The sequence below is a fragment of the Solanum lycopersicum genome, chromosome 3, assembly GCF_036512215.1.
Source record: "Solanum lycopersicum chromosome 3, SLM_r2.1".
Taxonomy (NCBI): Eukaryota; Viridiplantae; Streptophyta; class Magnoliopsida; order Solanales; family Solanaceae; genus Solanum; species Solanum lycopersicum.
Genome location: NC_090802.1, coordinates 60,432,695 through 60,445,522, shown reverse-complemented (window position 1 = coordinate 60,445,522; position 12,828 = coordinate 60,432,695). Strand labels below are relative to the sequence as shown.

General features: G+C 33.2%; 3 protein-coding genes across 3 annotated transcripts; 2 read left to right on the top strand and 1 right to left on the bottom strand.

Annotated features, from left to right (window-relative positions):
• Window positions 1-683: 683 nt before the first annotated feature.
• Window positions 684-2,681, bottom strand: LOC101250007 (transcription factor MYB35). Its single transcript, XM_004236471.5, has 3 exons — window positions 2,401-2,681; window positions 1,888-2,020; window positions 684-1,695 (listed from the first exon to the last, which is right to left on the bottom strand). Exons 1-3 carry the CDS (start codon window positions 2,537-2,539, stop codon window positions 900-902), a joined length of 1,068 nt encoding a protein of 355 aa, XP_004236519.1. The 5' UTR covers window positions 2,540-2,681; the 3' UTR covers window positions 684-899.
• A 4,447-nt stretch (window positions 2,682-7,128) lies between these two features.
• Window positions 7,129-10,926, top strand: LOC101264614 (hydroxyproline O-galactosyltransferase GALT6). Its single transcript, XM_004236120.5, has 7 exons — window positions 7,129-8,369; window positions 8,713-8,948; window positions 9,033-9,323; window positions 9,436-9,564; window positions 9,649-9,822; window positions 10,205-10,312; window positions 10,390-10,926. Exons 1-7 carry the CDS (start codon window positions 7,511-7,513, stop codon window positions 10,597-10,599), a joined length of 2,007 nt encoding a protein of 668 aa, XP_004236168.1. The 5' UTR covers window positions 7,129-7,510; the 3' UTR covers window positions 10,600-10,926.
• A 220-nt stretch (window positions 10,927-11,146) lies between these two features.
• Window positions 11,147-12,589, top strand: LOC101264914 (uncharacterized). Its single transcript, XM_004236121.4, has 2 exons — window positions 11,147-11,401; window positions 11,475-12,589. Exons 1-2 carry the CDS (start codon window positions 11,348-11,350, stop codon window positions 12,393-12,395), a joined length of 975 nt encoding a protein of 324 aa, XP_004236169.1. The 5' UTR covers window positions 11,147-11,347; the 3' UTR covers window positions 12,396-12,589.
• Window positions 12,590-12,828: the final 239 nt, after the last annotated feature.

Sequence of the window (12,828 nt, the reverse complement as noted above, 5' to 3'; positions counted from 1 at the left end):
TCTCATGTTAACTCATTTTGTCTATATTTGTATGAGCTTAAATAGGTTGAAGACCATATTAACCCATTTAAGAAAAGAAAAGAAAATATAATCAATTTAATTTAATATGAACAAAATAATTTCATTCACTTATATGGGTTGAAATTACCACCCCTGCTCCTCGAGTCTTGTGTTCTCAAGCAGAGTGTGCAAACAAAAAAAACCACGTAAGGTGAGGATGGAATGAAAGGGATAGGAGGTGCAGCAACAACTCTTGTAAGAATAAGACGGCAGCATGGGTTGCCCATACGTTGCACCACAGCATATTCACATTACACGTACTCTTGTTGACAAATTTTTCAAATTTTACTTTTTGTATCCCACAAAGTAGAGTGAGATTAAAATCCATTAGCCAAACATCCGTTTGAATTAGAGAATTGTTTCTCAGCACATATTGAACAAATAACAAATTTCAAGATTCTATAAACACATATCTAGATTCAAAAATTAAGCCATGGCGCGGGTGTACTCTGTAGTATTCAACAGAGCACCAGATAACTCTGCCTACCAAAGCTTACGTAGACATGACCTCTTGTTTGTCTAGCAACCAATGTGATAAGAATGTTTAAAAACAGAAAATGCTGCGGAAACAAATGCTGTTTCTTTTTATGATGATGGTGTTGGAGAAGTGAAAAGTAACAAGCTAAACTAAAAGGAGGTTGTATCTACTAAAAACTCATTAGATGACGCGAAAACTTAAATACTTTCACTTGTTAGGCAAGCACAATTCAACAGTGTATCACTGCAACAGCTTGGACCAGTCCCAACTCTATTAAATAGAGAAATTGCATTAACTTAGCTATTGGAGACATGAAACAAAGCTAAGTCTAATTCTTCGCCATCAATTAGTGGCATTGTCACTAGTAAAACGGATCCTCAGAGAGGCCAGGGAAGTTCAAGAACATGTCATTTTCACATTCTAACATGGCTTCGACAAATGATGACGATGATGTTCCCTTTGTAGATAACGAGTTCTCAAAATCCTTAGTTGATGGCACGTTGTTTGATCCATCCTCAGCTCCACCACACACTAACTTTTCTTCTATGGTTAACGTATCTTCTTGAGCTTTGAAATTTGATGGAAGAAATTCATCGTCAAGAAGATAGTCACACCAGTTTACTTGATTATCAGCTAATGAATGAGATGCTGATGATGAAGACGAAGATGACAAAGGCGAAGACGTAGAGCAATCAGTTATAGGATTTGGATTATGGGAGAAAACTGCCTTTGGGGAATTGTAATTTGAGGCTTCTGTTACAAACTTTATGGCTTGTAACTCGGAGAACAGATCAACAGGAGGTTGATTAATATTGCTGGAATCTTGATTGTTGCTAAAGAAGCACTCTTCTGAAGCTTCTGTTTTAGGCAGCTTCACACAAAGGCTGTTAAAGTTTTGGAAATTTTGTAAAGAATGTTGAAGTTGTTCTGGTCTAGACATAAATGCACCTTTTAGCTCTCTGTTAAGAGATACGAAACGTGTTCTGGCTTTCGGAAAGCCACCAATGTTACCATAGTCTGTGAGGATTTGTGAGAAAGGCTTGTGAGTAACAGGATCAATCCCCATTGCAGATAGCTTTTTTTTCAGCTTAGTGTTCCACAGGTTCTTCACATCATTATCCGTTCTCCCAGCTAGTTGTTGTGCTATTATAGACCACCTACAATATTTTGAAGTGTCAAAACTATAGGCTACTCGTAATGTTTGTCAATACAACCTTCAGAAAACAAATTTTTTCATTACTTCAACACGATGCTTATCAACTACTTTTAATTAGCTAAGATGAATTGAATTTGATCGAACTATTCAGAGCATACACCGAGACTATTGCTTAATGTGTTAGAGGACACACCTGCTTCCTATAGTGGCATGAAGCTTAATGATCAGTTCCTCTTCTTGAGGCGTAAAGCTGTCCTGTTTAAGATCAGGCTTTAGACGATTGTTCCATCTCTGCTTCTGATTCCTCCCACCACATCTCCCGTGTCCTGTTAAAAATTGCACTCATTTACAAAAATCTTGAAATTTAGCACTTGACAAATTGTTAATTAAATGAATCTTAAGCCTAACGAACTCAAAGTAAACTCATGAGGCGATCAAAATCACTCATAACCAAATTAAGAAAACTACATTATACACCCTCAGACCTCAACCAATGTGAGCATGTTTCACATGTCTAGATCAGAAACAACTGAAGTGTGAATAACATAACATCAGAGCCAACATTGGGAAACACAAAAGCACTGATGGGTCCTACTTTAATAATATGTTGAAAAAATAGATTACGAGCATAACTGAATCCCCAATGCTAGATCATAATGTAAAGATTATACGAGACCAACAACTCATCGATCGATCGAGTTTGTACCTGATTTCTTAGACATGGTTGCCCAATTACCAATTCCATGTTTGTTGATTGAGACAAATGTAGATGTGTTAGCATCCTCTTCTATCCAATTACATTTTCTATTATGTACCTTATCATTACAACAAGGAGGTCTTCCCATTTATAATATATAGTAATGAATGTTGAAGAAGAGATATGAATTAATAACATTAGTCTCTCAAGTTTTGAACCTTCTTATGGATGGCCTAAAAGAAGGCAAGAAAAGCATGAGATTACTTTCCATTTAACTATTTTGCTTGATGGAATGTATTTTCCGTCAAACAGTTTTTAGATGAGTTATTAAACAAGGTCAAAGAAATATACAAGTTTCAAAGAGCGTTTGAAATAGGTTCGAATTGGGTGAATTAATTTGGTTAAACATTGAATTATTATTTTGCAAATAAACTTATATAATATAGTAAATACAACTCTCTTTTAGTTTCACACAAGTTTTTGAGAATTATTTATTATAAAAAAAAAACAAATGAAGAAAATATGAAAATGACCGTTTGTTCTCTGCTTAAAACCCCACAGCTTTGGCATGATAAAGAGATTATTAATATTTCATGTTGGAAATTAGTTTGATATCTACTATTACATACACATAGGAGTAATAATATATATATTATTAGAGAGGAGAGTCAGTCAAATATCTCATGAGTGTGGCGGTGGAGTTAGGATTTTACTTAGGAATTTAAAATATAATAAAACGTGGCGTCGTTTGATATGAGGTATAAGGTATAATAATTTTAAGAATAGAATGTAGGACTATTTTATCTTGCATTTTTGTTTAAGATATTAAGCCATCTTAAAATTATTTATCTTACCATTTATACCTTAATAATGAAATAACTAATCCCAAAATAACTTATTCACGATCAAACCATCAAATCCTACAATCAAGAGTATAGACCAATTAGAAGAACAATAAAGTGACTTTTCTAATTATTTTTTTATATATAAAAAGGATTTTATTATAGGGAAAGGGTCTGATATACCCTCAACTTTGTCATTTAGAGCTGATACATCCCTCGTTATAAAAGTGGCTCATATATACCCTTACCGTTGTACAAACGGCTCACATATACCCCTGCCGTTACAAAATGGCTCACATATACCCTTCATTTAATGGAATTTTAAATAATTAGTTTTAAATTTATATTTATTACTTATAATTTTTTTAAAAAATTATTTAGTGGTATATATGATTCTTCTATAAAAGTTCAAGATATATTTTAATTTTTTTCATACATAAATTATTTTTTGACTTCTTTTATTATAATTATTTGAGTTTCTTATTCTTATTTTATTTTTTTCTTTCATTCCTTAGTTTAAAGAAAAAAAATTAAACTATTTTTTGTGTGTATTGTAATTTAATTTCATATTCGAAAAAAAAATGGTCATCTACAATAAGTTTTACAAGAATATTAGTGAAACATAAATAAATTTGATTATCAAAATAATAATTATAAATTAGTCATTGAAATAAAAAAAAGTCAAAAAGAATATGTTTGACGAGGATTAAATTTACTCATATGATATGAGATTATATTTTTTAGAAAAAAATAATAAAAATTTAGATTGAAAATTATTATTTTTTCATTTCCGTTAGAGGAAAAGGGTATATATGAGCCATTTGTTTACAAGTAGGGGTACATATGAGCCACTTTCATAACAAGGGGTATATCAGCTCTAAATGACAAAGTTGAGGGGTATATCAGACCCTTTTCCCTTTATTATACTTTTTCTATTTCATTATATTTAACGATCTTTCCTTTTTAGAAGATCTTTTAGAAAAAAAGTCCTCTTATTATAATTAAGAATAATTTAATTAAAAATTTCTATGTTATTCTTCATGAAATGATTCTCAGTTGCACAAATACTCAATAATTATTTTGGACCACATATTTAAAAAATTCCTTTTAATCTTAAAAATCATATCAAAACAGAGAATATTATATATAATGAGACGGAAGAAAAACTGTTTTTTAATTAATATTACTAGTTATTATTTCCACAAATGGAGTGATTATATATAAGCAATCAACTCTACGATACATGAATTATCTTATACTATAGTTAATGAAGTTTTTGGGTTTTATCGTATAGCTATTAGAAATTAGAAGGAAACAACATATGATATGATATAATTTAATATTTGTGTTGAAAGATTCTGAATGGCTGTCAAATAATAATAGAAAAATAGTTGAAAGAAATAGTCCAAATCAGGAATCTAATACATTAAAACTTGGACGGTCCCTCCTTTTCACAACTGGAAAATGAAACCGAGTTGAGTTGGCCAGAAGAGACTCTAATGACTAAATCAAATATCGATACATAATTTGAATTTTTTTCAAAAAAAAACAATTTTTACAATTATTAGACCCTCATAAGACAGGTCAAAAAAGTTAAGACAAACCTTATGCCAAATGCCAACTCTCAACAACAAATTAATGAAAATGAGTGAGTTATAATATGTTTGATGTAATCATTAATTACAATTATAATTAGAAGAATTAGGAACTTTACTATATATGTAGCAATATGTCTTGTAATATTCTTTACAAAAATGAAGAGGGAATAATAGAACATGTGGCGCACAGCTTATACTAAAATCTTTCCAGATAACATTTTCTCAAGGGACATGTATTCCACCATAAAATATTACTATATCGTTGTCATTCAATTTTGCTATTTAATTTCCACAATATTTATTTATTAAATAGTTTATCTTCTCTTTGGTGTATAAGTAGAAGAAAGTTTTAAATATTGGTTCATGTTTTGGTGAGAAAAAGATTATATTTTTATATAGTGATGTTTTGTAAAAATTATGTGTATTTAAAAGTTTATAATCATAAATATTTATTTATGTGGTGCCTTAAGATATTCAAATATCTTGTTAATGAATCATGACTTGACGTAAAAATTATATAAAAAATAGGTGGTCATTTTTCCTTTTATAGTTTTCACAACAAATTGTAGGGTTTCATGTTTATGGGGAAAAAAAATACAACCCTAAAAATATAAATTGTATGTTCAAATAAAACTTCAACTTCAGTCCTATTTAATTTTTAATCATGTGTAAACGAGGCTAAAGACTTTACACCAATTAATATGGGTGTTTTTAGTTTATAAAATATGTATTTTATTGTTTGTTATTTCTGAACGGACATGCAAAGTCTATTATAAATAAGTAAAAATATATGAAGGAAATATTTAATCTAGAATATTAAAATTTCAACAAATCGAGATTAAATAAAATGGTATTTTCTAAAAGATTATTACTAAAAATACATATTATTGTTAATTTAATGTTACATGTGTTTTAAGTACCAAATATGAGGATCAAATTCAAAACTTATCAATAGTTTAGGACTTTAAAATACTATTAGTGAAAAGAAGATAAATACAAAAACAAAAGACTCCAATTTGTTTGACATTGATAAGCTTTGTGTGAAAACTCTTTTTGCCAACCAAACAAGTGACATCCTCCAATTAAACTCCGGACTTTACTAATTACATCACTTTGTTTTATTCGTTTCTAACGAAAAATGAACTTTCATTTTCTTGTCCATTTTTGCTATATTAATTCTATACTGTGATTAAAAGTGAACGGAGGGAGAAAGTAATTAACGAATTATATTATAGCAAAAAATAAAGTACTAATGAATTGTTAATTAAGTGATAAATTGTTAAAAATACATAACATAAACGATAAGATAGTTGCAAATAGCACGTGAAAACTGAAGTTATTATATATTACGTGATGTTATTCTCATAAAAAGGTAGTTTTATTTTTTGATATACTTGAAAGCTCTAGCCAATTTGTTAAAGTATACAAAAAATGTTAAATATTTAGTTTAAAATTGTATGATTAACTATAAACAACACAATATGAAAAATTCCTATTAACATCAAATGTTATACAACTTAGAAAATATTTATTAAAATGAGTTAGCTTTTAAGCTTTCATTATTTATAAATATCTAATTAGTTTTTTTTTTCTTTTCGAATTAGATTTGCGTTGACTACAACTAAAAAGGCCCTTAATGTCTAGTTCTAGTTTAATTATAAGGAAACTAGTTTGAACTAGTTTAGAATTTGTTATTAATTAGTTATTACCAAACTAGTAATCTGTATCATTTCAAAAACTTAGTAATTAAATGTAGAAGAAAAAAAACTTATTCACAAATTGGTTTTGGCTTCAAAATTTGTTAAAATACGTACTGCTTAATAATTCATTGGTACCAAATTAATCTACATATCGTCTTATTCATTATAAAAATAAAAATAATATGTCTAACTAATTGACTTTGACTACTAAATTATCGAAGTAATTTACTTACCAAATACTTTTTAGAAATGTAATTCAAGGCAAGTCTTATAAATCTTGACTCATTTAGCTAATCTAATTATATTAATTAAACTTTTACATATGAACTTTCAAAATCTAAAAACAATTAAATTATCACAAACCCCCCCCCCCCCCCCCCCCAAATTACACTAATTCTAAAAATATAAAAAAAAAATGTTTGCGCATCAAGAAAAATATTAGGACCCAATAATAAATATGCAAGAATTTTAGGGGCTTTATATGAAAATAAGTAGCAAATAATTAATTCTCCTTTTTCCTTTCTGGACAATTAACTAAACGTATTTACTGCATCTGATAAAAATAGACAAAATATTCTTTTGGGTCCCTTTCAAAACATAAGTCTTTTTTTTTTTTCTTATTTTGAATCGAAAAAAGTTTCTTTATATTATTACTCTATACTATATATATATATTAGTATTAAAATTTTGTTTCACTGAAAGTATACAGAATCCGATTGCCTCTGTTCTTCTTTCAGTTCTCTCTATTTATATATCAACTTTTACTTGTTTAAACGCGTTTGTGATCATGTATTCCTTGAATTATTAATTCTTCTTCTTCTTCTCAACTGGTTTTCCTCTTTCTTGGTCAAGCTGTGTTTTTTCTGAAACTTTCAGAGAAACCCATTTCAGTTTTTCTGTCTATTTATGACTATTGACCATTGAAAGAGGGATTTTTGCAGTTTTTTTTTTTTTTTTTGTGGGGGGTTGAATCTTGAAAATGAAGAGAGCAAAGTTTGATATGTTTATGTCTTGGAGTCGGCAAAGATCGGTCCAAGTTTTGATTTTTATAGCTTTTGTTTATGTGGTATTGGTGGGTTTAGAAGTTCCTTTTGTTTTCAAAACTGGGTTTAGTTTAGTTTCTCAAGAGGGTTTTGGTAAAAACCGTCATTTGAATTCTAAAACTTTTGTGCTTGAGAGTGAAGAGTATGTGGAAGAAAGGAAGGCCCCAATTCGTCCTGTTGATGCGCCAGTTAGGGTTGTGGATCAGTCCAGGCCGGAGAGAAGAAGAATCAGAGAATTGCATACTTTGTTGTCGAATTTAGCTTTTAACGGAAGCTCCGTGAATATGAATAGCACTGATGGGTTTTCGGGGATTTTGAAGTCTGCAAAAGAGGCATTTGATGTAGGTCAAAAGTTCTGGGAAGAGCTTGAATTGCAACGACAAGAAGTGATTCCTGTAGATTATAATAACAAGACAGAAGAATGCCCACATTCGATTTCGATTTCCGGGTTGGAATTTCAGGAAAAAGGGAGAATGATGGTGTTGCCTTGCGGGCTTACTCTAGGGTCCCATATTACAGTTGTTGGGAAACCAAAGAAGGCCCATCCGGAGCATGACCCAAAGATATCTTTGCTGAAAACTGGTCAATTCTTGATGGTTTCACAGTTTATGATGGAGTTACAGGGACTGAAGACAGTTGATGGAGAGGACCCACCAAGGATTCTCCATTTCAATCCAAGATTGAGGGGTGACTGGAGTGGAAAGCCTGTGATTGAACAAAACACTTGTTATAGGATGCAGTGGGGGACGGCTCAAAGGTGTGACGGCTTGAGGTCCAAAGATACGGAGGAAACTGGTGAGACAATGAAATTCGGTTTATTGCTTTAACTCTTAACTGCTCCCTATGTTTTATTGAGTAGTTAAACTTAAAAATTTGTTCATTGGTGTAGTAATTTAAGCTAAAAACTGTACTTTTTGTGAACTATGGGGTGGTGGATAGGAGGTTATGGTTATGCATCTCTCTGTTAAAAGTTTGACTATTGATTTTGAAATATTGAAGGAAAAAAAGTAACTGAGTTACCCTGTGCGCACCCAAAAGGGTAACGGCCGCGGGTTTCTTGTTATCAAAAAAAATATTTAACTGAGAATACATTGGTGAAGTAGGTTTAATTTATAGGTAACATAGGCCTCTTTTGCAGTTGATAGACAGGTTAAGTGTGAGAACTGGATTCGAGATAACGACACTCATTCTGAGCAATCAAAGTCATCGTGGTGGTTAAACCGGCTTATTGCTGGGCGACCAAAGAAGATGTCTATTGATTGGCCATTTCCATTCTCAGAGGAGAAGTTATTTGTGCTAACACTAAGTGCTGGCTTTGAGGGTTATCATATAAATGTTGATGGGAGGCATGTGACCTCATTTCCATATCGAACTGTGAGTAACATACTATTTAGTTCAAGTTCATACTGGAGTATTTAATTGTGGACTATTCTGAAGGTTCTTTCTTTGTGCTTTCAGGGATTTGCCCTTGAGGATGCTACTGGTTTGTCATTGAACGGTGACATTGATGTTGATTCGGTGTTTGCTGCCTCCTTGCCAGCAACACATCCCAATTTTGCACCTCAGAGACATCTTGATATGTCAAACAGGTGGAAGGCACCGCCTCTCCTTGATCAGCCCGTTGATATGTTCATTGGAATTCTTTCTGCTGGCAATCATTTTGCTGAGCGAATGGCTATAAGGAAATCTTGGATGCAGCATCAGCTAATCAGATCTTCAAATGTCGTGGCTCGATTCTTTGTTGCATTGGTAAGTTGACATATTGGTAGCATATGGAACCTATTAGAAATATCTTTTTCTATAAATATTCGTGTTGGTGCTGTTAGCATAATTACTTAATGTGGAGATGGATTTTTGACAGCATGCAAGAAAGGAGGTAAATGTGGAGCTAAAGAAAGAAGCAGATTTTTTTGGTGACATCGTCATTGTTCCTTATATGGATCACTATGACCTCGTAGTTCTGAAAACAGTTGCCATCTGTGAATATGGGGTATGTTTCTGGATTTCCCCTGAACATTGACATTAATTTTGTCCCGATAAAGTTAACCTCGTATATACGTTTGTTTTTTTACAGGTCCGTGTAGCATCTGCCAGAAATATCATGAAGTGCGACGATGATACCTTTGTGAGAGTCGATGCAGTTATCAAGGAAGTAAACAAAGTGCCCAAAGATAGGAGCCTATATATTGGAAATATCAATTATCACCATAAACCCCTGCGTAGTGGTAAATGGGCAGTAACATATGAGGTAAGAGCTTGGATCTTCTTGTGCGTCTCTTCATCAGAATCTTTACCTCATATTAAAAGATCGTTATGCTGTTGTATAGTTTTTGTCTTGACTCCTAATTCTGTCCTATAAAAGTGCATAGTTTCGTAGGTCTCATTGTTTAATAATTTTAAATTATAATTACCACATTATAGCGAGTAATCGAAATGCTTGAGATAGGTGAGTGTTCTCAAGAGATTATATGGAGGGTGTTTAGATAAACGATGCACCAGTTTCACGACAAATGCACTTAACCAAAATAGTTGTCTGGTTGCTTCCTGGACATTAAGTTGTCTCAATAACGCTCTTATGTTTAATTTACGTGGCCTTGTACGAAATCTGAGTATCTCTCTTTCTCTCTCAGGAGTGGCCCGAAGAAGATTATCCAGCTTATGCAAATGGACCTGGCTACATAGTTTCATCAGACATCGCTAACTTCATTGTCTCAGAGTATGATAGCTATAACTTAAAGGTAGGCACAAATCCCGCTCCCCTTCCATCTATGCCACAGTTCAATACAATATCTAACAAAGCTCTGGTGAGTTGCAGTTGTTTAAGATGGAGGATGTGAGCATGGGAATGTGGGTTGAGAAATTCAACAGCTCAAGAGCTGTGCAATATGTACACAGCTTGAAGTTCTCCCAATCTGGTTGCGTTGAAGATTATTATTCAGCTCATTATCAGTCACCTAGGCAGATGATTTGCATGTGGAACAAACTACAACAGCAAGGGCGAGCCCTTTGCTGCAACATGAGATGAAACACAATTAGAGATTCAGAGAGAAGTAACTGAGAGTTGAGCAGAGAAAGATGTAGACAAGTCTTGCAGTTATAGTACACCACCATCTGTAAACTTTCTGGAATCCTCAGTTTTAGATATGATACGGGGCTATACTTAGGGGGCCCTTTACAAAAATTCATTCATTGTTATCTCTTACCGTTTTATTGTTTTTCTTTCAATTTTTTGAGTAACATTTTCAAGCTCATCTCTGGATGTATAGAAGTAGGGACATACATGTGCAGAGAAAACAAAATCCATACTTTTATATCTATCCTACATAGCATAGATTCGTGCTAGTTTCTTGAATTCACTTTTGGTTTTGTCTTTTGACCTATTCAATGTAACCAAAAACACAGAGGTTCTGCTTTGCTATGTGGTTGATTTTGAAACATAAAAAGTGACAAAAGCATACACATTTGAGGTCAGTGCCTATTCATAGGAGAATAAAAGTGTCACCAATTAAAATTTTGAAGTTACCTACTAAACTGCATTTAGTCAAAACTCAGAAAAAAGTTCAAAATTAGACAAGTTACCTTGCTGTAACCTGCCCATTTTAGCTGGTGTGGTGCAGTTAGGTTGGTAAGAGAACGTTGAGACGTGTATGCGGTAAACGATGAACACGTCTCATTAGCATCAACCTACGTGCCCTTCCTTAACCGTTTCCACCTCCATTAACTTTATCTTAAAAAAATCTCACTTCTCACTCGGAAGAGACCAAATTTCTGCCATGGGACAAGGCGAAGATTCGAAGACTAAAAATGAATCCAACGTTCAAGTTCAGGTACGTGTATGTCTCTCCATTTTAACGTATGTTTTATGTAGTTTATTAATTTTTCTGTAATTAATGGCTGTAGGAAAGAGGTGAAATATTCTTCTTTTATCGACCAAAAGTTGGCAAACAACAAGTACATGATTTCGACGATGTGCAGCGTTTATACATAGTTCTCCGTCCAGAGTCGGGGGAACATTCTGTTGAAGTTAAACAAGATTCTCATTCTGGCAAGGAAGGTGAAAAACTTGCTTCTCCTGGAAAACCCAACCGTGATATTTCTTCCGATAAGGAACATTCTGGAGGTGAGGGAGGACATGGGACAGAAGAAGTTAATATTGAGAAGGAGCCTTTGCTCCGGTTTATTGTAATGGGTCGGAAGAGTCTCCCTGATCCTAGCAAGAAAACAGGGCATCGTCCCTATTGGGGTTTTGTGGAAATGGTGACTACGAAAATCGACGATGTAAAAGCAGCTCTCAAAGGAGAAGAATATGACACGGCAACTAGAGGACACCGCGTAGTTGCTCCAGCTAGAGCTGTAGGAGAAGGAATTTATCGAATTTTGAGGCATAATCCGAAGAAGAAAATGCATACCCATTTGGTTTACAAGCTTGAATTCCCAGCAGAGGACGAGGAAAACGAACCTCAGGAGGAATTGAACATAAAACGAGAAGGGTCATTTCTGATTCAGATTAAGAACCCGGAGCAACGCGGAAGTGGATCGCAGTTTAGAGGGCTTCAGAAAAAGAGGAAGGCTACATTTCCAGCTCACTTACAAGGTGAATTTGGGCAGCTGAGGTACCATCCGGCAGACCCGCCGGATTTTTTGAACTATGAAGGGTGTGAATTTCTGCTGATATCTGCTTCTGATGATATAGAAGAGGAATTGGGGTTGGAATTGAAGACGGAAACTGAAGAAGAACATGATCCGTCTTGTTCGGATTTAGTGAAGACTTTTGGTGAAACTGCTTCCATTCGCCCTCTTCTTAGAGGCACTTGGGTTTGAACTTAGTTACTAGGATGGATTAGTACTAATTATGTAGGTGTTAGTTTTTAGATGTAGAAGTGTACTCTGTCAATGTTAAGACTTGTGTAATTAGTAACTCTTCCTGTTGATCTTTAATTTTGTTTTCATGTAAGTTAGGATGTTTAACAAGTTAATTCCACGAAATTACTAGTCTATCTGGCTTGATTTTGCAATTCCATGTTTCACTATAGAGTTTTTGAAATTTATGATCTAAAATGAAATAAGTTATGATCTTAAATTAGGTCATACATCTGCATAACTATAATTTTTTTCATTCAGAGGTTAGATATAAGGAATTAGATTGACACAGTTAAAAAAGTTGGGAAACAGTAGGCTTGAAACTGAAACTGAAGAGGAAAATACACACATATTGCAGAGATAAGCTGTATTTGAGACGACTTGTGAGAAGATG